This window comes from Elaeis guineensis, chromosome 9 (genome assembly GCF_000442705.2).
Source record: "Elaeis guineensis isolate ETL-2024a chromosome 9, EG11, whole genome shotgun sequence".
Lineage (NCBI taxonomy): Eukaryota > Viridiplantae > Streptophyta > Magnoliopsida > Arecales > Arecaceae > Elaeis > Elaeis guineensis.
The window spans coordinates 6,163,649-6,186,762 of NC_026001.2; the positions used below are offsets into that span (position 1 = coordinate 6,163,649).

The window sequence follows — 23,114 nt, forward strand, 5'->3', positions numbered from 1 at the left end:
GGGCCTGCTGGGTTCAGCAGGAGCCCGATTTTTCTTCCACTTCTCCTTCTGGTCCGTGCCCTCGGTCGGGCGCCGGTCGGAAGCTCCTTCGTCCGCGCGCATGTATTTATACGCGCGCTCCAGTAATTCGGCATATGTCCGAGGAGGGTCTTGTCCAAGGAATATGTGAATCGGAACCCCTTTAGCCCCTCTTCATGGCCGAGATAGCCATGTCTTCATTGAGATCCCGAACCTCAAGTGTGGCCGCGTTGAATCGAACCACAAAGTGTCGGAGTGTCTCATTTTCTCCCTGCTTGAGGGAGAAAAGACTGTCCGAGGTTCGTGACGGTTTCCGACTGGTGCTGAAATGGGCCATGAAAGAATGCTCGAGTTGCCCGAAAGAGTGGATACATTCTGAGCGGAGGCCGGCGTACCAGGCCCTGACAACTTACGAAGCATGGCGGGGAAGCCGATGCAAAAGAGGGCATCGGTTGCCCCTTGAATTGTCATGAGAGCCTTGTAGCTCTCCAGATGGTCAACTGGATCGGTAGAGCCGTCGTAAGGCTCCACATGAGGCATCTTGAACCGACTAGGAATCGGATCGTCGAGGATAAATCGGGAAAAGATTGGGTGGTCCGGAAGTCGACGTCGTTTGAAACTTCTGGCCATCCGCCTGGAGCTGGGCAAGCCGACGGTCGATTTCTTCGAACTTACGTTCGTAGTCGTCCAACCGTCGGTGTTGAGAAACCCCAGGGATCGAACCTCCCGATGAATTTGAGAGTGAGCAGACGGTGTCCGCGGCCGCTTCTCCTTCCCCGCCTGCTCCAGCTGGGAAGAAGGACGTCGAGACCGGTGGGGTGTCGCGCCGTGGCCCTCGCTCCTTCTCGGTGGGAGTGCTGAGACGACTGTCTTGAGGAGGAGACGAAAGTTGATGCGGGCGTCGCAGCGCTTCTGGACAGCATCGGGTGCGCCAGGTTGTTCCGTCCGGTTGCGGCAACCTGGTCAGTTGTTGCTGGAGGTTTTTGATCACGTCCGTCAAACGGTCATTTGCCGCACGATGCCGCGATCTGCGACCTCCTGGTCACCACCGGGTGCGGAGAGCTGGGTTCCGCTATGGAGGGCAAAGGAGGGCCTCTTCCCGACGGGAAGAGCGCCTCGCCGACCCGATAGCACTCGATCGCTAAGCTCTGATTTTCGTCATCTCGAGAGATTTTTCAAGCTCTGTGGAGCTCGCTGTCTTACCTCCGTCGAGTACCCCTACCTGGCGTGCAAATCTGTTGCGGCCAATCCCTCTGTCGTCCAATCGTCGGTGTCGCGCACCTGCAAGAAAAATCCTCACTGACCGGAGATGCCTCCGGCGGGGACCCTCCGACGGTCAAGTCAGAGAGGAGACTAGGCAACAGTGGAACTCAGCGAGAGGAGAGAGAGCTAGAGAGCTCAAGAGCTTAGAGGCGCTTACCCCTGCTTGAGATAGCTTGTTGCCTTACCCCATTTTATAGTAGAATGCGGTATGGTCCCGCCATAAATGATGCAGAGAGTTGTCAAATCGCCGGGGGCTGTCAAATCGATGTGGGTTGTCAGGTCATCAACCCATGTCCTTAGTAGGACAGCGCCCCACGACGGTCGTACAACATATCCTTGACAGGAGAACAGCCATAGCAGTTGTACGGGCTGGGTGGGCTGACCGACTATATGTCGGTATTCGGCTGTCGGGACGTCGGTATGACCGGAGACACCGTCGGCTGTCTGGTGCCTTGCGGAAGTCGGACGTTGGCTGCCACCCCGACAGTGAGTCGGTATTTGGACTCGGTCGTTGGCCGGTCGGGAACAGTATGAGTCTGTTCGGCCGACATACCTTCGGCCGGACATCGTCGGCAGCCATCTCGATCGTCGTCGCAGTCATCGTCGGAGTCGTCGTCGATCCGATCGGTAGAGTCGGACATCGGTCGGATCGTCCGAGGGTAAGTCGGCGTACAGGGGTCGTCGGTATATCCCAACAATTGGCTTGACAACTACATAGCGTCTTATATACACATACATATACCTACTTGCATCATGACGGCACATATACCCAATACAGTATAAGCTTGCATGAGCAAAAGATCATGTACCGAAATTCACATGCTATGTGTATGACCTTGACCACTTAGAGAACTAATTCACATTCTCATAACTGAGCCAATGTCATTTATTTGCAAATTTCATTTATTACCAACTTTGCAAACAAAATGCTTGAACAAAACAACATATAGGATTTCCTTAGGCATACGCTAAATGAAATTCATATTTATATGCATAATATCAACTATAAAAATAATAAATACTATGCCAACTAGAAATAACCTTCATGTTTCAAAGTTAATATAATCTGATAAAAATCAGCAACCACCAACTGGTCAAGCTGATGCCACAAACTCTTTACAGTGACGTTAGTAATGGAAAGCTTATCTACTTTTGCCCAAAGCCATTTGGAAGAGGGTCATTCTGTAGAAGATATATCATCGACTCGGTTAGCCATCAATAGAAGGAAAAAAAAACTCACTACCAAAAATCTAAGGGGAATTGGTCGGCTCCAAGTTCCCATGCCTCTGTCTCAAGACTAGGAAACTATCAACCATCTCCTCTTAGGCTGTAGATGTTCTAAATATGCTTGGGGATATTTTAAACGCAAGCTGAAGTTTAGAAATCTGCCTCTCTCAGATTTCTCTGGACAACATAGAGGTAAGATACCAGATCCAAGTAGAAGAAAGGATGGATATTTTTGTGGTTATTCCTTGGTGGAGAAATTGGTTAAAGAGGAAGGAAAGGAATTTCAAAAATTCTAGCAAGTCCGGTTTGCAGATTCCAGAAAGCATCAAATTCCTTGTCAAAAACTGGTCTGAACTGCATCAGAATGAAGCAAAAAGAGCTTTCTCATGTTTTCAAAACCCTTATGCCGATGTAGTTTTATTTTGCTTCTCTGTCCCCATTCAAGCTCTAGGAAAACCATGTTCCTTGTTTTCCTTTTCATTTCATTGCTTTAATGAATAGCTAATGTAGCTCTGCCCAAAACTCTCTCAAAAGCTAGTCAAGTGGATGCAGTTTTCCAAATCTAAGCTGGCAAAACATAATCGAAAAGACAATCACATAGTTCTGTTTAAGATAGAAGTTAAAATACATACAAAACATATTATTGTTGAACTTAAAGTTCCACTCAAGGTTGGGGAGGACTTCAAAAGTATATCTACATCTCCAATAAGGAAACTTTAAAAATAAAAAAGAATCCTGCAATGATATTGATGAAATTACTCAACTCACTAATGAACCTCTGCACATGACTATGAAAACATAAAGTAATTTTATACAACAAGACAAGCACATGGTTCTGTAGTATAATTTTCTTGGGTAGATATATCATTAAGTAAAACTGCTAAATAAACAAAGAAGTCAATAAGTTATATCCATTGATAACTCAACAAACAGAACCACAGCTCATGACTCAGGGAAACATGGGAAGCATATGACTGGAGAAATAAAAGGGTCTATAACATTCCACTTACTGCAGGATCAAATGGCTTGCCAACTGTCTCTACTACTGATACATGAAGGCTTCTCATGATCTCCACAAACTGCTTGTATATACCCTGATAGCTTGTGTCGATTTTCTTCTCCTTGTCTGTTTCTGGCTTTATCTTCTGCTTGGCATTCTCAAAACTGTCAACCATGGGCAACAAGCTCTGAACTACTTCCTCTTGAATATCCGATGTAAAATTAAGACGGTACTTCTCAGATTGCTTTCTAAGATTCTCAAAATCGGCTTTCAAGCGGAGAAGTCTATCCTTCCCAGAAGCTATTTCTGCTGTTATTTCTGTAAATTTCACAGATAAATCATTCTTCTCATTCTCAGCAGCACAAAGTACCCCTCCATTTCACAAACACTCTTTTCATCTCCATCTAGAATAGCCTTCTTGTAAGCTTGAATTAGCATCTTCATAGCAGGTGTATCCTTTTTATCTACCTTTTCTTCTGATTTATTCTCTGGGATCTGGTTCTCCTCATCCCCGTTTATTGCCTGAAGAAAATGAACAATATCAATACACCACCTTTGCTGGATAAATAAGAATTACAACTTAATAGAAAAGGCTACCATTGCTGTTTGAATGGATTCATAACACTATCCTTACAATTCTGCAGGAAAGTATAGCTTCATGCCATCGAAGAATTTGTGATCTTTCAATATCTAGTTTGCACCAGCCGGAATTTTCTAAAATAACAAAATAGATGATGGTGTCTTCCATATCAATAAGAAAAACCTGCTGATAAAGTATCCCCTTAACTTGATCAAAGAATATCATTTTCTTTTTGGCAAGTGGTTCACTTAGTCATTCCCGGAAGTCATATTAATCACGAGTTATTCAATGATTTGTGAGTTTCACAACATATTAGCAACCCGTGATAGCTAGTAGCAAAAGTACACAATAATGGCAATACCAGTACTTTTTGGAACAATGAGATACCATTTTTTTTCCTCTTCTTGTGTTGTTACTGCTGCTATTCTTTCTTGTCATTTGTTTCTCCATTTTAGCTTTCATATGCAATATAACATATAATGAACTTCTACTGTTTTCCTTCTTTTCATTTTACTCATTCATTAATGTTTTCAAATTCATTTAACTCATTAGTTAATGAATTATGTGTGGATGCCAAACTTGTCATTATGAGTGAATCCACCCATACATACATGCGTTTGTAACTGTGTGTACTGCAAGCATGCATTTGACTATTTGAGTATGTAAGCATGTATTCAAGGAAAGACATATATGTAGGGTAAAACAATGAAACACTAGCCCAACCATGGAGAACCTGGACCTTCACAACATGCTTTGTTGTAAATTCAGGGAACAAGGATGTTAACATATATAGAGAGCAGTATCCCCTTTCTGCCAAATTGCTACAGTTAAGCACAGAAATCTTATAGAATTGGCCACTATAATATGTCTCCAGGAACCCCTTTTCTTCCCCTTTTACCCTCCCCACAAACTCTTTCCATCACCAACAGCAAGAAAATTTGGAATCACCCTCCCTCCTACACTCCCTTCCCCAAAAGAAACCTACATAATTTTCACAGTTCTTTTGAAAAAAGAATTTTTCTTTCATATAAGGAGCCAGATATTATTTGTAACACATGCGCAAATTACATAATCAAGGCAAACTTGAGCATAGATACGAAAATGATTGAAACGATCACCTTTAGCTCTCGATTCTTATGTTTTCAAGAATTATTCCACGTATAAGGTCCAATTAATACAAAAGCGAGAATTTTAGAACATATATGAAGAAAAGAGATTGGGGATATGGCTAAAGGAAGAACAACCAGAAACGCATTATCATACAAACCATTAAATAGAACGGGAATAGGTGGATGGACATCAAAGACCAAAGAAGAGGAAAAGACGCACTTTTGGATCTGTTTCCGCGACCTTTTGAGCTGCCCTGAAGGATCTCCGGGGAAGTTGGGAAGCGAAGAGGGCTATGGGCGCTGAAGTGAATCTTCCGCTAGGGTTTTGGGTTCGCGAGAGAGCAAGGGAAACGGTGTTGACGGGTTTGGGCGGGGCGGGTGAAAAGAGGGGGCGAGGGGCAAAGGAAAGGGAGTAGGTGGAGGCGGCGGCGGCGGCGGCCATCGACGGCATTTAGCGACCGACCAGCTTTCGATGCCTCTCTCTCTCTCGCGGTACTTCGGGCGCTGCTGCCGCTGATGGCATATCCAAAAATTCCGGAATTGCCATCGGCTCCAATTTTATCTTCCCTGATTGGTTGCTTCTGACCGTCTGATCGGCAGGATCTTCTACGGATCTGATCTGGCCGTCCATTCAGCTTATTCCGATGCAGTTCTATCAGTTCACGTGAATGGCAAAAATGGCGGATTTTTTTTTTTCCCGTTTTCGCGAAAACAAAGGTAAAAATCTGCCAAAAGATAGCACAGATGAAACATCAAAGCAAGCAAGGAAGGTGCAACTCACGGATAACCAGCAGGAGAAAGATGCAGGGGGAGTTTTAATTATAGTAGTTATTATGGTCCTAATAATACGAAGAACATTTAGAGTTTGATACCGATTCTAAGTTAAGAAAGATAAAAAAAAAAATCTTCATGAGATGATTTTTAAAGAGTAAAATCATAAAACTCATATATCAGAGTGAACAATACCTCGATCGAGTCCACAATATATACAATAATAAATATATATATATATATAATTATATATTTTATTAAAATTAAATAGAATAATAATTATAACTAATTAATTGATCTAATATTAAAAATAATTAATAAATAATTTTTTTTAATAATTAATATAATTTTTTTATTAAATTATAATAAATAATACTAAACAGAATGTCACTTGTCAAACAAATATCGTGTGTCAAAAGATCACCAACTTTATCCTTTCTATTAGTTATATATTTTATTAAAATAAAATAAAATAATAATTGAAATTAATTAACTGATCTAATATTAAAATAATTAATATAAATTTTATTAAATTATAATAAATAATTACTAAGTAGAGTGTCACTTGTCAAACAAATGCCATGCGTCAAAAGGTCAAAAACTTTATCTTTTCTAATAAATTATAATACATAATATTAAAAATTTAAAATACCACTTGTCAAAAAATCACCAATATAATCATTCTTTTTATATATTATATTTAGATATTTAGATTAGATTCCCTCGATCGCGTGTTAATGATTATTTATTGTGTTTTCCTGATATGTAGATCAAGTAACCCACATAAACGAGATAAAGAAAACCAACAATGCCCCCTCCATCTACGAATCGAAAGGGCCCAGTGAATCTCTAATAAGAGCAATTCTTTGTACACCTCGTGCGGTACAGAATGTGCGGAGGATAGCAATCGAGTCGGATCAAATCATAAATAGATCGATCAAATACAGATCGTGTCAAAAATATTCAAATCTGAACTCGATCAGTTTATTAAATAAATCAGATATTGAAACTTGAATCTGATCCATTTAATAAATAAGTTATTCAATCCGACCATTTAACCTGTTTATAATTTATTAAAGAAAAAAATCCAACCCGTTTAATGACCTATTTTTAAAATTATAAAAAAAAATTGCTCACCTGATTCTCCGATGGTCCATCTCTACGGCTCTGCCTCCATCCGTGCTCTCCACCGCCTCGATTCATACTCTCCATCTGCACTCACCTGATCACCTCTCTCTGTACTCTCCGCCGCCTCTAGGTCTGCTCGATCGATCATCGTCGCTATTCACCATCCTTGGAGTCACTGTAACCACATAGAAAGGAAAAATAGGAAAAAAAACAACCTGCAAACCTTGGGAAAGAAGTTTTGCCCATGCTGCCTTCACTGCACCTTCTTGACTCATTTTTTTGGGAGTTCTAGCCCACAACCCCCAATTGATCCCCTTCACCTTTGCCGCTTGCGTTGAAAAATAGATGCAAGAAAGAGAATTTGTGAATAAACTATAAAATATAATAACAAGAAACCCAGTACGATCTATCATTGATGGTCAAAAAGTCTCGCCTATCCGAATCGTCAGCGATCATGCATTCTTAATCGTTGGAACAACACATACTCATCGGACCCTCCCAGATAGGTGAAAAATAGGGGTTTCATCATGATTCGAATCAGGAAGAGGGGGTTCTTCCCTTAAGAAAAAGACGTCGACGAGGTACTTCCAAAGAGTAGGGTAGGTCTTTTTGAGAGGTAAATAAATCTCACTTTGAATCTTTTTAGGTAGGCCCCATCGGATGGGCTTCTGTATAGTGATTCTGATCCTGGAAGAGTCTACGATAAAGTCAAAATATGATCAATTGAATAGATAGATAAGCCGTCGTTTTAATTATACAGTTAGGTGGGAGAGCAGAACTTTCCTATCGAAAAAATAGAGCAGTAACAAAAAAGAGAAGGCATCAGTGAAGGGAAGCCAAGGCCCCCTATACTTCGAGTAAAGCTAAAAGCACTACTCTTTTCATCACTTGGGATGCCAACTTCTTTCTAAAAGCCAACTGCAGAACCCACCCTCCAAGGAAATGAACTGCAAGCAAGATAACATTGAACCTTGGGCAAGCAATTGGAATCGAAACTCTCCCCCGCACTGTCTTCCGCCCTCTTCTCCTGCTCCGACGCAAATGGATGCGCGCGACCTGCTGGTCTTCGGTGGGGGATGTCGCAGCCTCCCTTGGGTCAGGCTGGTGCGCCTTCTCGGATGTGGTTATCTCCATCTAAAAGAATCCCATGGATCTTTGTGAATAACAAGAAAGAGAACTTTGTGAATAAATCATAAAACATAATAACAAGAAACCCAGTACGCACCTATCATTGACGGTCAAAAAGCCTTGCCTATCCGAATCATCAGCCAATCATGCATTTTTTGATTGCCGGAACAAGCACATACTCATTGGGCCCTCCCGAATAGGTGAAAAATAGGAGTTTCATCATGATTCGAATCAAGAAGAGAGGGTTCTTCCCTTAAGAAAAAAAACATCGATGAGGTATTTCCAAAGAGTAGAGCAGGCCTTTCCGAGAGATAAGTAAATCTCACTTTGAATCTTTTTGGATAGGCCCCGTCGGGTGAGCTTTTGTATAGTGATTCTGATCCTAGAAGAGTCTACGACAAAATCAGAATATGATCAATTAAATAAACAGATAGGCCATCGCTTTAATTATACAGTTAGGCGGGAGAGCGGAACTTCCATCAAAAAAATAAAGCAGTAACAAAAAAGAGAAGGCATCAGTGAGGAAAAGCCTGGGCCCCCTATACTTCGAGTAAAGCTGAAAACACTACTCCTTTCGTCGCTTGGGACGCTAACCTTTTTTCTAAAGGCCAACTGCAGATCCCACCCTCCAAGAAAATAAACTGCAAGCAAGATAAATATTGAACTTTGGGCAAGCAATTGGAATCGAAATGCTCCCCCGCACTGTCTTCCGCCCTCTTCTCCTGCTTCGACATAGATGAGTGGGCGCAACCTGCTGGTCTTCGATGGGGGGATGCTGCAGCCTCCCTTGGGTCGAGCTGTTGCGCCTTTCCGGATGTGGTTGTCTCCATTTGAAAGAATCCTATGGATCTTTGTGAATAATAAGAAAGAGAACTTTGTGAAAAAATCATAAAACATAATAACAAAAAATTCAGTACGCACCTATCATTGACAGTCAAAAAGCCTTGCCTATCCGAATTGTCAGCCGATCATGCATTTTTTGATTGTCGAAACAAGCACATATTCATCGGGCCCTCTCGGGTAGGTGAAAATAAAGGTTTCATCATGATTCAAATCAGAAAGATGGGTTCTTTCCTTAAGAAAAAAGGCGTCGATGAGATACTTCCAAAGAGTAGGGTAGGCTTTTCCAAGAGGTAAGTAAATCTCACTTTGAATCTTTTTGGATAGACCCCGTCAGGTGAGCTTTTGTATAGTGATTTTGATCTTGGAAGCATCTACAACAAAGTCAGAATATAATTAATTGAATAAATAGATAGACCATCACTTTAATTATACGATTGGCGAGAGAGCGGAACTTCTCCCATCAGAAAAATAGAGCAGCAACAAAAAAGAGAAGGCATCAGTGAGGGAAAGTCGGGGTCCTCTATACTTCGAGTAAAGCTGAAAGCACTACTCTTTTCGTCGCTTGGGATGCCAACTTTTTTTCTAAAGGCCAACTGCAGATCCCACCCTCCAAAAAAATGAATTGCAAGCAAGATAAACATTGAACCTTGGGCAAACAATTGGAATCGGAATGCTCCCCAGCACTGTCTTCCGCCCTCTTCTCCTGCTCCGACGTAAATGGATGGGTGCGACCTACTGGTCTTCGGTAGGGGATGCTGCAGCCTCCCTTGGATGGGTTGTTGCACCTTTCCGGATGTGGTTGCCTCCATCTGAAAAAATCTCATGGATCTTTGTGAATAACAAGAAAGAGAACTTTATGAATAAACCATAAAATATAATAACAAAAAACTCAGTACGCATCTATCATTGGCGGTCAAAAATTCTTGTCTATCCGAATCGTTAGCCGATCATGCATTTCTTGATCACCGAAACAAGCACATATTCATCGGGCCCTCCCATATAGGTGAAAAATAGGGGTTTCATCATGATTCGAATCAGGAAGAGGGGGTTCTTCCCTTAAGGAAAAAAATATCGATGAGATACTTTCAAAGAGTAGGATAGGCCTTTTTGAGAGATAAGTAAATCTTATTTTGAATCTTTTTGGGTAGGCCCCGTTGGATTGACTTCTGTATAGTGATTCTGATCCTGTAAAAGTCTACAACAAAGTCAAAATATGATCAATTGAATAGATAGATAGCCTGTAGCTCTAATTTACACGGTTAGACAGAAGAGCGGAACTTCCTCCATCGAAAAAATAGAGCAGTAATAAAAAAAAGAAGGTATCAGTGGGGGAAAGCTGAAGCCCTCTATACTTTGAGTAAAGCTAAAAGTACTACTCTTTTCATTGCTTGAGACGCCAACCTTTTTTCTAAAGGCCAACTACAGATCCCACCCTCCAAGGAAATGAACTGCAAGCAAAATAAATAATGAACCTTGGGTAAGCAATTGAAATCGGAACTCTCCCCCGTGCTATCTTCTGCCCTCTTCTCCTGCTCCGATGCAAACGGATAGCCGCGACCTACTGATCTTCGACAGAAGATGCCACAACCTTCCTTGGGTCGGACTGCTATGCCTTTTCGAATGTGGTTGCCTCCATCTGAAAAAATATCATGGATCCCAATCGAAATCGATCAAAACCCTCAAATGATATCGAAATCGAGGCAGGGAAGCCCGAAATGAGAATAAAAAATTAAGAGAAATTGGAGTGGGAGGAGGCAAGATTGCACCTTGATGCACTTGACGTTAGAGGGAGAGGAGGGGGAAGGTGAAGAAAGGGGGCATTTCAAGGACACCATGACTGCCTTCCTCCTCCTACTCCAAAATGGATTTTTTTTTTTTTTTCTTTTAGGAGAAAAAGAGATTGAGAGAGGAAAACGAGAGAGTAGGCCACCAAAAGTATGAACCACAAAAGTGGTATAAATGTTGAAAATTTTTGTGGATCAAATTCGAACCGTTCAAATATTATCTGAATCATGATCCAAATATTTTAAATAAAAATTATAAATAAATTAAATAAATTGAATAAATTGAAAAATTTAAATCTAAATTTAATTTATTTAATAAATAAATTAAATATACCGATCCATTTATAATCTGAATTTGTTTAAACCAAATCTAAATCTATTTAAAATAAATTAAACACCAATCAGATCGATAGATTAGATTATATTTTGCCAGCTCTAGTGATGGAGCAAAATTAAAAAAAAAAAATATGATGCAATAAAAATTTTGCCTCTAATGTTCCACCAAAGAGATCAAAACCAACCATCAATTACTGATAATTCAATTAAAAAAGAAAATCTCAGCGCACGCACGCAGAGCGAGAGAGAGAGAGAGAGAGAGTTTGTTGCATCAGAACTTTTACAATTCAAATTCTAAAACTTGAAAAATTATCTGCTTGGCCAAACTTATAAAAATCCATTTAGACATGGATTGCTAATAATACCGGTTTAGGGAAATAGAGCACCCAAACAAGCTGCGTGTGTCAAATATTAACCTTACGGCAGAAGAACTGCAACCATACAAGGAAAACCAACAAAATAAAGAACTCACAAAGATCTCAGTGAAGTACCCCAAATTATTATATAACAAGGATAAATTTTATCACCATATACCAGCATAGCAAAAGGAACATAGCAAGAACTATGAGATTGCTCTTTTCATTCCAGAGTGATGATGGGACCATGCTACTCAAGCCTCATTTTTTTTCTCTCTGTTTTTTTCTAGAGAGAGAGAAAGCAACAAATAGGATCTCCATTAGCCTCCCTTCCCAAAAGGGAGCAATGAAAGTCTTTTTTCTTTCCACAGGGTTCAGGGTATTGGATCTAGCTACAAGAAGAATGATTGAGAATCTTATCAGCCATCACAGAACCGTTCGACACAACAGCATTTTTCCCACCAAGTGAGAAAAAGGAAGCACTACATATTTCTTGGCACTGAATTAACAAAGATATCCATGAACATAACGGAACTAAAGCCTTAATAAATTCTACTTTTTCCTCCTTGAGTAACTATTGTCTCAGCTTTTCTTAGACAAGGATGATCAGAAAAAGAGTTCAGCATAATGGAAATACCAGAAAAAGCACCACTGTGTCATGCTGTCAGCAAGTGGGGCTGACATATAACGGGCAATCCCCCATCTCAGGTTCAAAACAAATGATCTACTACGGATCCAAGAAACTACAACCACAGAGGAAAGAAGTATACCAAATGGTGGTGCCACTCTGAACTGTCAAGAGGGAGCTGAAAATTGTCAAATAGATAGCTGCTAACAGGAATGGGTAGTTCAAACGTCAAACTATTTTCAGTGTTACTATATAAGAGAGACAAGATAGGAGTTAAAATGTCGCTTGTTAGTCCTATGAAGTCGAAACAATACTGCTGCAAGAGTCAGATGCTGAAGTTAATCTTCATCCTTTCTCATCAAATACATCTGCCAAAGAGAGGACAACAAAAGCATTATGTAGCTTACAAGGACATATACAAAACTTTATTCAAATAATATCTAAATAAGATACTACCAATTAGGCAATGTCTTCCAAATTTAAAATGTTATACTATGAGGGAAAAATGATATACTAGCTGCAGAGGCCATTTCTCTTAAAGAACCCATATTTTGGTACTCCACATGTGGACTAAAGAGCCACATGCCAAGGAGGCCTGAAAATTCCATTTGAATAATAAAGGTAGGTGAAGGGAATATGCCAAGTTGTGAGCTATCATAGCATTGCTTTTACCATAAATAAACAAGCAAAACAACATAAAACATGACATCATGCTGCCCTATCACCACATCTCTCAAAGTTGCTATAGAACATTCGAACCATTCATTACCCATCATAATAATCAAACATCCTACTTGGTTTTTTTAGCAGAAAGAAAAAGGAAAGCAGAAAAAGAAGGAAAAAACCTAGATAACTTCTCAATGAGCGGTTATAAAAATGCTTCAATAGCATGATGATTTTCTAAGTCAGAAAAACCTCTCTGACAACCCAACAAAATGAAAATTGGGCTTCTGAATTTGATACCAGACTAAGCAGTACCATGTATAGCATATGTATGTTGGAGTCATCACGAATTCCAAGGAATCAATTATTTTTTTAGTGCTGGTCCATATTAGTTAGGTTGAGACTTAGGCTCAAGAGACAGTAAGTCAAGAGTCTTGAAAGGAAAAGAAATAGTAAATGAGTTAGATAAGGATTATACTAAATTGTAGGTTTTGTCTTTTAGTGATATTGCACAGTGGTTTTAGAGAGAGAGTTTATGGAAAGAGAGAGAGGGTGGCATGCTTTTGCTTTTGGACAAGAAAGAAAGACATTTGAGTGAATTTTTTTCTTTAAATTTATATTTAAAAATATTCTCTATGTTTTATTTCCTTCTCTTCCACTAATTTTTTTGCTTCAGTGCTTTTTCAAGATCTTAGGCCAACGCATTTGATCGACACTGAAAAGCATGCCATTCTACATAATATCAAAGTTCCCGAGCTACCAATAATTCATTATGCAATAGTGCAAGCACGTGGACGGTGGACTCTTATTGGTGTGATTCGGTAGATGAAGATCATCATGACTGATCCTACCACCACATCTCTCATTAGAATTATCTTCTATTACTTATTGTTAGACTTACACTGTTGTTGTTCAGCTACAATCCACTTCATATGGTGAGGTCAAGAGCATTGATATTTTGGAACGATGCCATTGAGGAAAAGATTTCAACCCCTAAGAAGAATGAGACATGGGATTTAGTTCCTTCACCTAGTGGTATTTTTCCTATTTCTTGCAAGTAGATATGTAAGGTGAAAATGAGTTCCTTTACCTAGTGGTATTTTTCCTATTTCTTGCAAGTAGATACATAAGATGAAAATGAAGAGTGATGGCTCTATTAATGCTGCAAATTTAGACTTGTAGCAAGAGGATGGTCATAGAAATATAGAGTTGATTTTGATGAGACCTACAGCCCAGTTGTAAAATTAACTACACTAGTTCTTATTTCTAAGCAGATAGCAAGGATTGGTTTTTGTGATGGATGCAAAGAATCCCATCTTATATGGTGATCTTGACAAGGGCATTTATAAGTTGCAGCCTCTTGGTTTTGTTGAACTTAGGAAAGCTCTATATGATCTCAAGCAGATGCCTAAAGCATGATATGGAAAAATTGCAAAGTATTTATTATTTTGTGATTATTATATATCTTCTACAAATTCCAGTTTATTTATAAAGCACACTAGTAAAGGTATGGTGATTGTTTGCCTCTATATTAATGACTTGATTATCATTGTGATGATGTTGAGGAGGTCCACAGTGTTTGTAAACATTCGTAGCTACTTCAATTTTCTTGGCATTGAAGTAGCAAAACTCAAAGATGACTATTTCATTTCTGAAAAAAAAAAGATTTTGAGTTCTTGAATAAGTAGGGATTGACTAAGTGCAAGCATATGCAGATACCAATTAAATAGAAACCCAAACTTCTTAACAACGATAGCTGAATCAGAATCAGAGCCCATGCCAGCCGACCGACGGTACGATTCAATATAGGTCTGTACCATTCCTTGTTGGGCTGAACCGACAAGGTAGAGAAGGGGAGAGGGAGGAGGGAGAGAGAGAGAGAGAGAGAGAGGAAAAGAGAAGGAGAGGAAGAGAGACCTCCGACGGGCTGCCTGAGGGCGGCCGAGATCGGAGGAGGGCCTCCACCTTCCTCCGTGCGAAACAGAGGTTCACCCTTGTTTCGTACTTTGTTTGGCTTTAATCACGCAAAGTCAGCAATTGGATTGTCGACTTCAGTCGAAACTAAAAAAAGAAAAGGCCGCAGTCGGCAACCCAAATGCCGACTTTGTGTGATTAAAGCCAAAAAAAGTCACGAAACAGGAGTGAACCCTTGTTTCACACGGGAGGAGGGTGGAGGCCCTCCTCCAACCTCGGCCGTCCTCAGATCCCTCGGCATGGGCTCACTGGCCATCGGAGACGTAGTGGCAGCGATGTCTTCCATTCGGAGGCTATCGGACAACCGATAAGGCTCTCCCCCCTCTCTTTCCCTCCCTTCGCCCTTACCGAGCTCGACAAGAGCTCAGATGGCTTTTGACAACCGTCGAAGGCCCTCTCTTCCTCTTCCTCTCTCTCTCCCCCCTCTCTCTCCTCTTTCCCTCTCTTTCTTCTCCCTCCCTCCGAGATGGCTGTTGTACCATTTTGTATGCTGAAATTGGATTGTTTTTCCGTCAGTATGGTTCGGCACAATTGGAACCGTCCGGTTCGGGATGGTTTGGAGAATGGTACTTCTTAATAATTCTACCATGTATAAACAAATTATGAAAATTTTGATTTATTCAGCTATCACAAGACTAGATATTTCTTATGCAGTTGGTACTATAGCCGATATATGCAGAGTCCAAGACAGCGACATCTTAATGTGGTTTCATCGCATATTGTCTTACAAATCAGGCCCTTCATAATTGGTATATGAGAAGCTATGATGGAATTACTCTTCCCAACAATTTTCTCAAGATAGAGAAGTAATCTCAATTTTCTCATTAAATTCTAGATAAAAAAACTTGACTACAAGAGGCAAAGAATCACTGATACTTCACTAAACTCTTAATGAGTCATACACTAAATTTAAGTCTTCCAAAATTTATCAAACAAAAGAAAATAAAGACCATAAAATTAAAAATTCAGATACATGAAACCCTACAAAGCATGCTACTAAGGCCACTTTAAACACAATCATACAAACTCCAAAGGTTTCCTAATTGACACTATATTTTAGATTGGAAATGTAGACGATGATTAGGCTTGACATAAGACTTCAAAACCTACCATAGTATGGATACAGAGAACAAAGTTGCATATTACAAAAAAAAATAAAGAAAATATCCTTCTTCTCGACTCTTAAACGAAAGGAAAATATCCTCTCCAAGTCATCCATTGATGATGGATCCTGCAATTATGATCAAAACACCAACTGATCATCCCAAAAGAAGCTATATTTATCATGAATCTCAGATGGTTTGTTCTTCTCATTGATGGATTCTAAGCCAGAATCATAACAAGGGACCTTCAAATAATGATTGACCATGATGATGTGATAAAAAGCATGTAACTTATGAAGCATCCCCTTCTGCTTTTAATAACCTCCATTGATCAGATATGAACGTTATGCCGTAATCTAGGATGATCATCATGCTTTATATACTCTCAACTACATTGGATCTTCCACTTATGTCTCTGATGACGGTATCATTGCTAACATTCCAAAGTAATTGAATCCTATCTCGAAACAAAAAAGAAAACACTTCCAGAACTACAAGTAGCAGATCAAAGCTTTAATGTGCCTGATGTCCGAAGTTTCTCTAGCAGGATTTCCTCCATGATGCATATTTTCCATCAACAATCTCTTCCAAAAAATACCTTGCATCAAAACAAACAATTCCTTCTCAAGGCATGAAATCACCTCAAAGAATAGTGTCAAGCTTAAGTTAGATTCTTAAAATGCCAACCATCTGATGTTGCCCCATTTGTTCGGAAATGGTTTGTAATCTACATCCATATGAAGAAGCATTCTTGTCTTCTTAGAAATCACATCTAGTCTCTCCAAATCTCCACAAAACTCGTCCCAATAGAAGAACTCCAACTTACAGAGTGAACTGCTAACTTTTACTAGCAGCTACCTAAATTTACCCATTACTTTCCAACTACTACTCAATTCCTAAACTTCTGCTGATATGACCAGGCAAGATATACCAAAATGTCAAAACTCAGTGACATCAAAATATTCGATGAATATGACAGTGGTTAAACCCTCTTAAAACGTGCTGATAAGAAAACAAAAGGATACATATCAAATATGACCTTTAATGCTCAATTTCATGAAGATCCCTAATTACTTAAAAGTCCAAAACAACAGCTAGTTACTCTTGTGTTCTTTTGAAGCAAAGCCAGAAAACCAAAATATGTTAGTATATTAGTTTCTGATCTGAATCTTCTTCCAGGAATTGACCAAATTTTGAGATCAGAACCACGCAATGGTATTGAATTATCCTGCATCAAGATACATGTGAAGAGTATGACATTCAATAACCCTCCTTGGCACGTGCTGTCAAGACTGTAACAAAACTATCTTTCACTGGTTTCCATGTCAATGCTTAGAACTTCCAGCAAGATGTGTCAACTACGATGTCACTTCAAGGTTCTAGAACTATTGAGCTATTTACCTTCCAGCCTAACAAAAATTACACCTTATAACAACCATACACAACTACAAAAATACATGTTTGTATCACAGTGTTAATGTGTTGGAAACTTACGAACATTAAGCACTTGAAACTCACCATATATCTATCTAGCATTCATAATGGATACGAGTAACTAATAAGGTCTGGCCAAGCTGATGTGCAAAAAAAATATATGTACATGAATTGCCCAATATCAGTAGGACTTTTTATTTTTTAAAAAATATAAATGCCATTCCTTTATGCATTCTGCAATTTATTTTCCTCTACAGTTAATATTTAGGTTATATCTTCCATCACTTTTTTTGTTGTTTTTTAACACCTACCATACCATTTTTTTGAGCTTCCATATCCCTGAAAATCCTTAAAACCCAAATAAGAGGACCCCAATTTTCACCAAGGTTGTATCCAGCCTTCAATACAAGGTACCTTGGTGACAACCCCACTTCATCAGAGTTTGATCTATTTGAATCAAACCTAGTTATTACAATGATAATGAGATGGAAACCAGTACTATGTAAAAGGGCATCCCAGTGCAGAGAGGCTGTTCCCATGGAAACTAGGACAATGTGCACTCAAATAGTTAACAAAAGAATTCTGAAGCACCAACTAAGGTGGAAAATTGATGTCTATATTATTTGTGAGCACTGATCAATGAATGCTAACCCAGTAGCAGTAAACAACAAAGGCAATAGAACAAAGATAATTCAATTTCAAAAAAAGCATTGATTACCTAAAAGTAAGCATGAATTCACATAGGTAATTCAGTTGCTGTTCTTGAGAACTCAAATCCAAGGATATACATTAGTTTCTGATCATCAAATCTAAGTATTTGAATGCCAGGACTGGTATGAGATAAAAAATAGTTGATGTCGCCTAGGCATTTGAATTTTAGGTCTCTTGACATGCCATACACTTGGAAATGGATACTCCACATCATTTCATGACATGTGCATGATCAATTACAACGGCACCATCATTTTACATCTATGTTTGGCTCCTCTAGCAAAATAGGCCAAGCTAATGTTATCTATTGTTTTGCTCATATTTTTTAGACATGTGTTAGAAAGTCCAATTAGTTATGCAATAGGTATATATCCAAATATATCTATTCAAAAGGAGTTAATTTGTGACATTAGCCTCCACCATGTTCGTTTAAAATGCTCTCTTATGCCTAGTGTTATCATTCTAATAAATATTACTAATAATGAAAAGATGGCTTGACCTAGCCATAAAAACTTTCTGCAGGTTAATGGAATACATCTTTTTGTTATAGTAAAAAGGCAGCAGTTTAAACTGCAAATATCAAAGTTAGTGTTTTACAACTGTTAAAAAATGGTGACTATGGCACTTATATCTATATAGTTCCATATTAGTTTTTCATTCCTCCTTCAGGTCAATCTTTAATCAACCTTGGGACCATACTACCACCTAAAAAGCCAGGTTATTAGTTCACTTATTTCAGAAAAATAAGAGTCATAAATCATGATTCTAGGTGCAGTTAGTGAGTATGATTATGTGCATGCATATCATGGACTGTGTAATAAGATCAGTTATCTTCAAGTTAGAAATGAGATTATAATATCTTCGAGTATGATTATGTGCATGCATATCATGGGCTGTGTAATAAGATAAGTTATCTTCGAATTAATGCACAGAGCATTATAAAATCAAAGAATGGACAGAAACATAGTTTGATCACTCATACCTACTCTTGTACTGGTACAAGATTCATTTCGAAAATGAAGAAACCCATTTTATGGAAAACATCCTTCTAGAGATAAAAACTCTCTAACACCAAACACTGATACTGTTGCACTTACACGGTTGCCTCAGGTGGATTCTGTTTTAAAACAAATAAAAATAAAGGTACTAGAGCTCACCTTAGCTTATTTGTATCTTTTATCAGCATCAGGGGGCTGAACTATGTGGATGATCTGACCGAACAACTTAAAAGGAGGACTAATATCTTCTTCATTTGGATTGCGAACTGCAGAAGCAGGAAGCTCCATGCCCTGGAAATGGATGCTACCTTGGCTGAGAGGTGATGAGCTCTCTGACTGCGATGTACTTGCAACATTCAATTCTTTAGAGACCTCAGTTGTTTTCTGTTGCACATCATTGCTAAACTGATTATCAAGGTACAAGTTATGAGTATTGCTGGGTGCAAAACTGGGAAAATTTGGTATGCTGACTGAATTATGCCTGGCTCCCTGCATGCCAGCAGGAAACATATCGTAACTCAACAGTGATGGTGCCGTACTGGCCATTATCGTATCACTCTTTTCTGTCATAGGAGAGGACATTCTTCCTGCTGCATCCATGAGTAAATCGAAACACTGTAAAATCCCTGGTCTCCTGGTAGGAGGGTTTAGGGTTTGCATTTGAGGAGTGGCAGAATCTAAGTCCACTTGCCAAGGACTAACACTATGAACATTTTGCAAAACCCCTGCCTCATCCCAGGCAACCTAAATGGTAGAAACAGTAAACACAAGATCAGTTGAGTGAGCTTACAAACTACACATTCTTACTCAAATTGCTACCTACTCTTTTTGTTTCTACTTGAATAAATTGAACTTCTCAAGGAGATGCTGAAAGAAGAAATGGAAGGACTTTCAGCCAAACAAGTCAATTGTTGATGCCTAAATTTATTTTTGTGAAGTCTGTAAAAATAAAACACCATTGCAGTAGCATCGTAGCATGTCCTGCTAGCTAACAAGACCCTCCTCTGTGTACCCTCTACTTGACGGCCAGAGTTTCAAGAAAAATCAAGCAGTTTCATAAGTAAGAAAGACTTGCAGGAACATAAATGTTTAAGCCAAGTTTAAATCGGATCAAGCATGCTCCAAGGAGTTTTGTCAGGATGATATAAAGTTTCACTCCATGTCTAATTTCAGGTAGAACTTAGCATCTAAATTTTGTAGATGCACCTCTGCTTCAGATATGCAGCCACTCATTTCAAAGCTAACTTCAAGCCATATGCTTACCAGTCTAAGTTTCAAATCTGGTTTAAAATCAGATGAAGGCTTATAACCCGCAAATGAGATAATCTGTTTGGTTTGTTTAGATAGATAAGATATGTATTGCTTAGAGTTAGAGATAATACAAGATACTTTTAACGTTACACCATCTGTATAAGCATATAAAGCAAGGTCTTTGTCCTCAAATATGGGATTTTGACAATCAAATTAAGCTCAGGTTCCATCCTTAATGATGAGTTTATGGGCATGTCTCCATGTTTAGACTCCTCATAACATCGCAGCTTGTGATTTAATGAACACTCTTTATTTTGGCTTGGAGCTGACAAGTTAGCCTCTTTAACTGTCCTCTATTATCTTCTTTTCTTCTTAGTTGCTTAAACCTCGTACATGTAAATGCCTCCACATCATTATGCAAACTCCTGATACCAATGATCAAATAATCCATTTAGATCATATTTGCAGATAATTTTAATATGGTGAAGGTTATTGTCATATGTGATAAATTTCACAATGTAGCATGATGGTTTTAGCACTTGCTGGTCACCAGTCCTATCTGTGGTATCCATTTTAATGATAACCCACTGACTTGAATGTCTCACATGCAGGTGAAAGTTTTCTTGAGTTGGAAAATGTGATATTACATGATTCATTTATAAACTCTTCAAAATTTTTAATTACATTAACAATTTTTTCAGACAATTTCACAGAAAACAGATGGTAAAGCGGCATTATGATCTGAAATTTGATCTATTAAAACATATATATGATTTTTATAATCAAATATTGATGTGTCATATTCATCCCACCGAAGCAACTAACAGGTTCCAACTTCAGGTGCTATACGTAAAGCAAGATCCAAAACTGCAACAATATAAAACCAGATTCCCTTTCTAAACACTGTTTCATATGTAACACGAGAAGCGACAATTATAAAATTGAAGAAAGCCTACTTCTGACATAAATATGCCCCCATCCTAACAATAATCCAACGAAAACAGGACTCAACAACCAGCCTTCACCCCTCAACAACCCCTAAAATTTACAGGTACAAAAAAGTAGAGAAAAATAAATAATTATAGACCAATTGTATAGAAAAACCCAAGTTGTTCTTGCCTTTTTTTTTCTAAGGAAAGAAAAGGAAAAAAAAAGGGCAACGTAATGGAACGTCGGCCCATCTTAAAAATAAAAAATAAAAAATCAGCAGCGACAAGCAACAAGACAAGAATAACCAGAGCAAAAGCAATCGGACCACCCAAAACATCGGAGTTGAATCTAGGACGAATAAAAAAAATGACAAGATAAGAAAAGAAACAGAGGACATAAATTACCTGAAGCACCCGCCACGGAGAAAGGGACCACCGGTCTTGGTCCTGGGCGGTGATTTCGGATACTGTTCCTTGGAACACTCTCGTCCTGGACGACCCCTCTATCTCCACCGACATCCGGACCCTCATCCCGACAAACCAAGGCACTCTCAACGCCGCATTCACCTTCTCCACCCCCACCACAAAGTCCGCTGCTGAGGCCATTGGATAGTGGACCACCTCAAACGGCCGGCCCATCCTCCCCAGTCTCAGCGCCTCCACCACCACCTCCGCCGGAACCCTCCCCCTGTCGTTCCTCGAAAACCCATGCCGGGCGCCCACATGCACCTCTAACCTCTTGTCCCGAGGCGCCGCCGCCGGGGGAAGAGAAGCCTGGGGGCCGCGGGAAGAGAACCTCGGCGCCCGCCTGATTCCCACGTAGAGCCGGTGGTCCCGTTTCTTTATGAAGACCAATGCGTCGCCGGCAACGAGCTTCTTGGCGTCACTGAACCTGCTCCACCCGGTGGTCAGCAGGTGTCGGGGGGGAACCCCCCGGAAGATATGCCGAAAGGTCCACACCTTTCCATGGAGGTCGCGGATCGTCAAGTTCTGGACCGGCGGCACCGCAGCCATGTCCAGCGGCGGAAAGATAGACTCCGCGCCGAACCTCGGCATCGAGAACCCCCCGCCATTGTTCGCGTCGCTCGGCGTCAGAGCCTTTACGAACACCACCGCCCCGCCGTCGTCCGGTTCCTCCACCGAGGACGACGACGCCTCCGGCGAGAGAGGCGGCGGCGTAGTGGAGCAGGGCTCGAGCACGATGCGGGCGAACACCTCGTCCGTGTCGGGTTCGGCGTGGAAGCCGATGGCGGCAGCGCGGCAGAGGAAGTGGGAAGGGAGCCGGCCACCGGCGGCGGAGACAGTGGGAAAATCGGGTAAGGAGGAAGCCTGCTCGGCGTGGCCTTGGGGGAAGTAATAGACGAGGGATCCGACTGGAGGGAGCTTGGCAGCTGTGCCGGCGCAGGCGTGCCAGACCTGGGGATCGACCACCGGCAGCTCGGTTGAAGCATTCATCGCCATTAAGGTTAGAGTATCTAGAGCTCGAGATCTTCGCAAAAAAGAGATCGAGGGTTAGGGTTTCGATCTCTCTCTCTCTCTCTCCGTATCTCTTTCTTTCTTTCGCTCGCTTCGATCACTGACTTAAGATGAGCCGGTCAGAAGAGTTTATATGGCTTAAGCGAGGGAAGAAATAGGAGGGAGAGCCGTCATGGGGTCGGTGAACCGGCACGGAAATCGGAACGGGCGCTGGGCGGAAACGCCCTTGTATTTTACCAGAAATTACCTTACCACCGTTACATATGGACTGAATTACTCTTTTTCACTGTACGAAATTATAAATTGCAATTTTAAATGGACGAGATTGCCACTGGAGATCCCGAGGTCGTCGTGCCGTTGGGATCTCGATCCCTTTTCCGGCGGATATTTATGCGATTCTCAGT

General features: G+C 40.3%; 1 protein-coding gene and 1 pseudogene across 1 annotated transcript; both read right to left on the reverse strand.

Annotated features, from left to right (window-relative positions):
- Positions 1-3,291: 3,291 nt before the first annotated feature.
- On the reverse strand, positions 3,292-5,739 carry LOC140851582 (uncharacterized; annotated as a pseudogene).
- Positions 5,740-11,451: 5,712 nt separating this feature from the next.
- LOC105051964 (auxin response factor 18-like) lies at positions 11,452-22,894 on the reverse strand. Its single transcript, XM_010932626.4, has 3 exons — positions 21,640-22,894; positions 19,214-19,798; positions 11,452-12,539 (listed from the first exon to the last, which is right to left on the reverse strand). Exons 1-2 carry the CDS (start codon positions 22,693-22,695, stop codon positions 19,220-19,222), a joined length of 1,635 nt encoding a protein of 544 aa, XP_010930928.2. The 5' UTR covers positions 22,696-22,894; the 3' UTR covers positions 11,452-12,539; positions 19,214-19,219.
- Between the last annotated feature and the right edge of the window lie 220 nt (positions 22,895-23,114).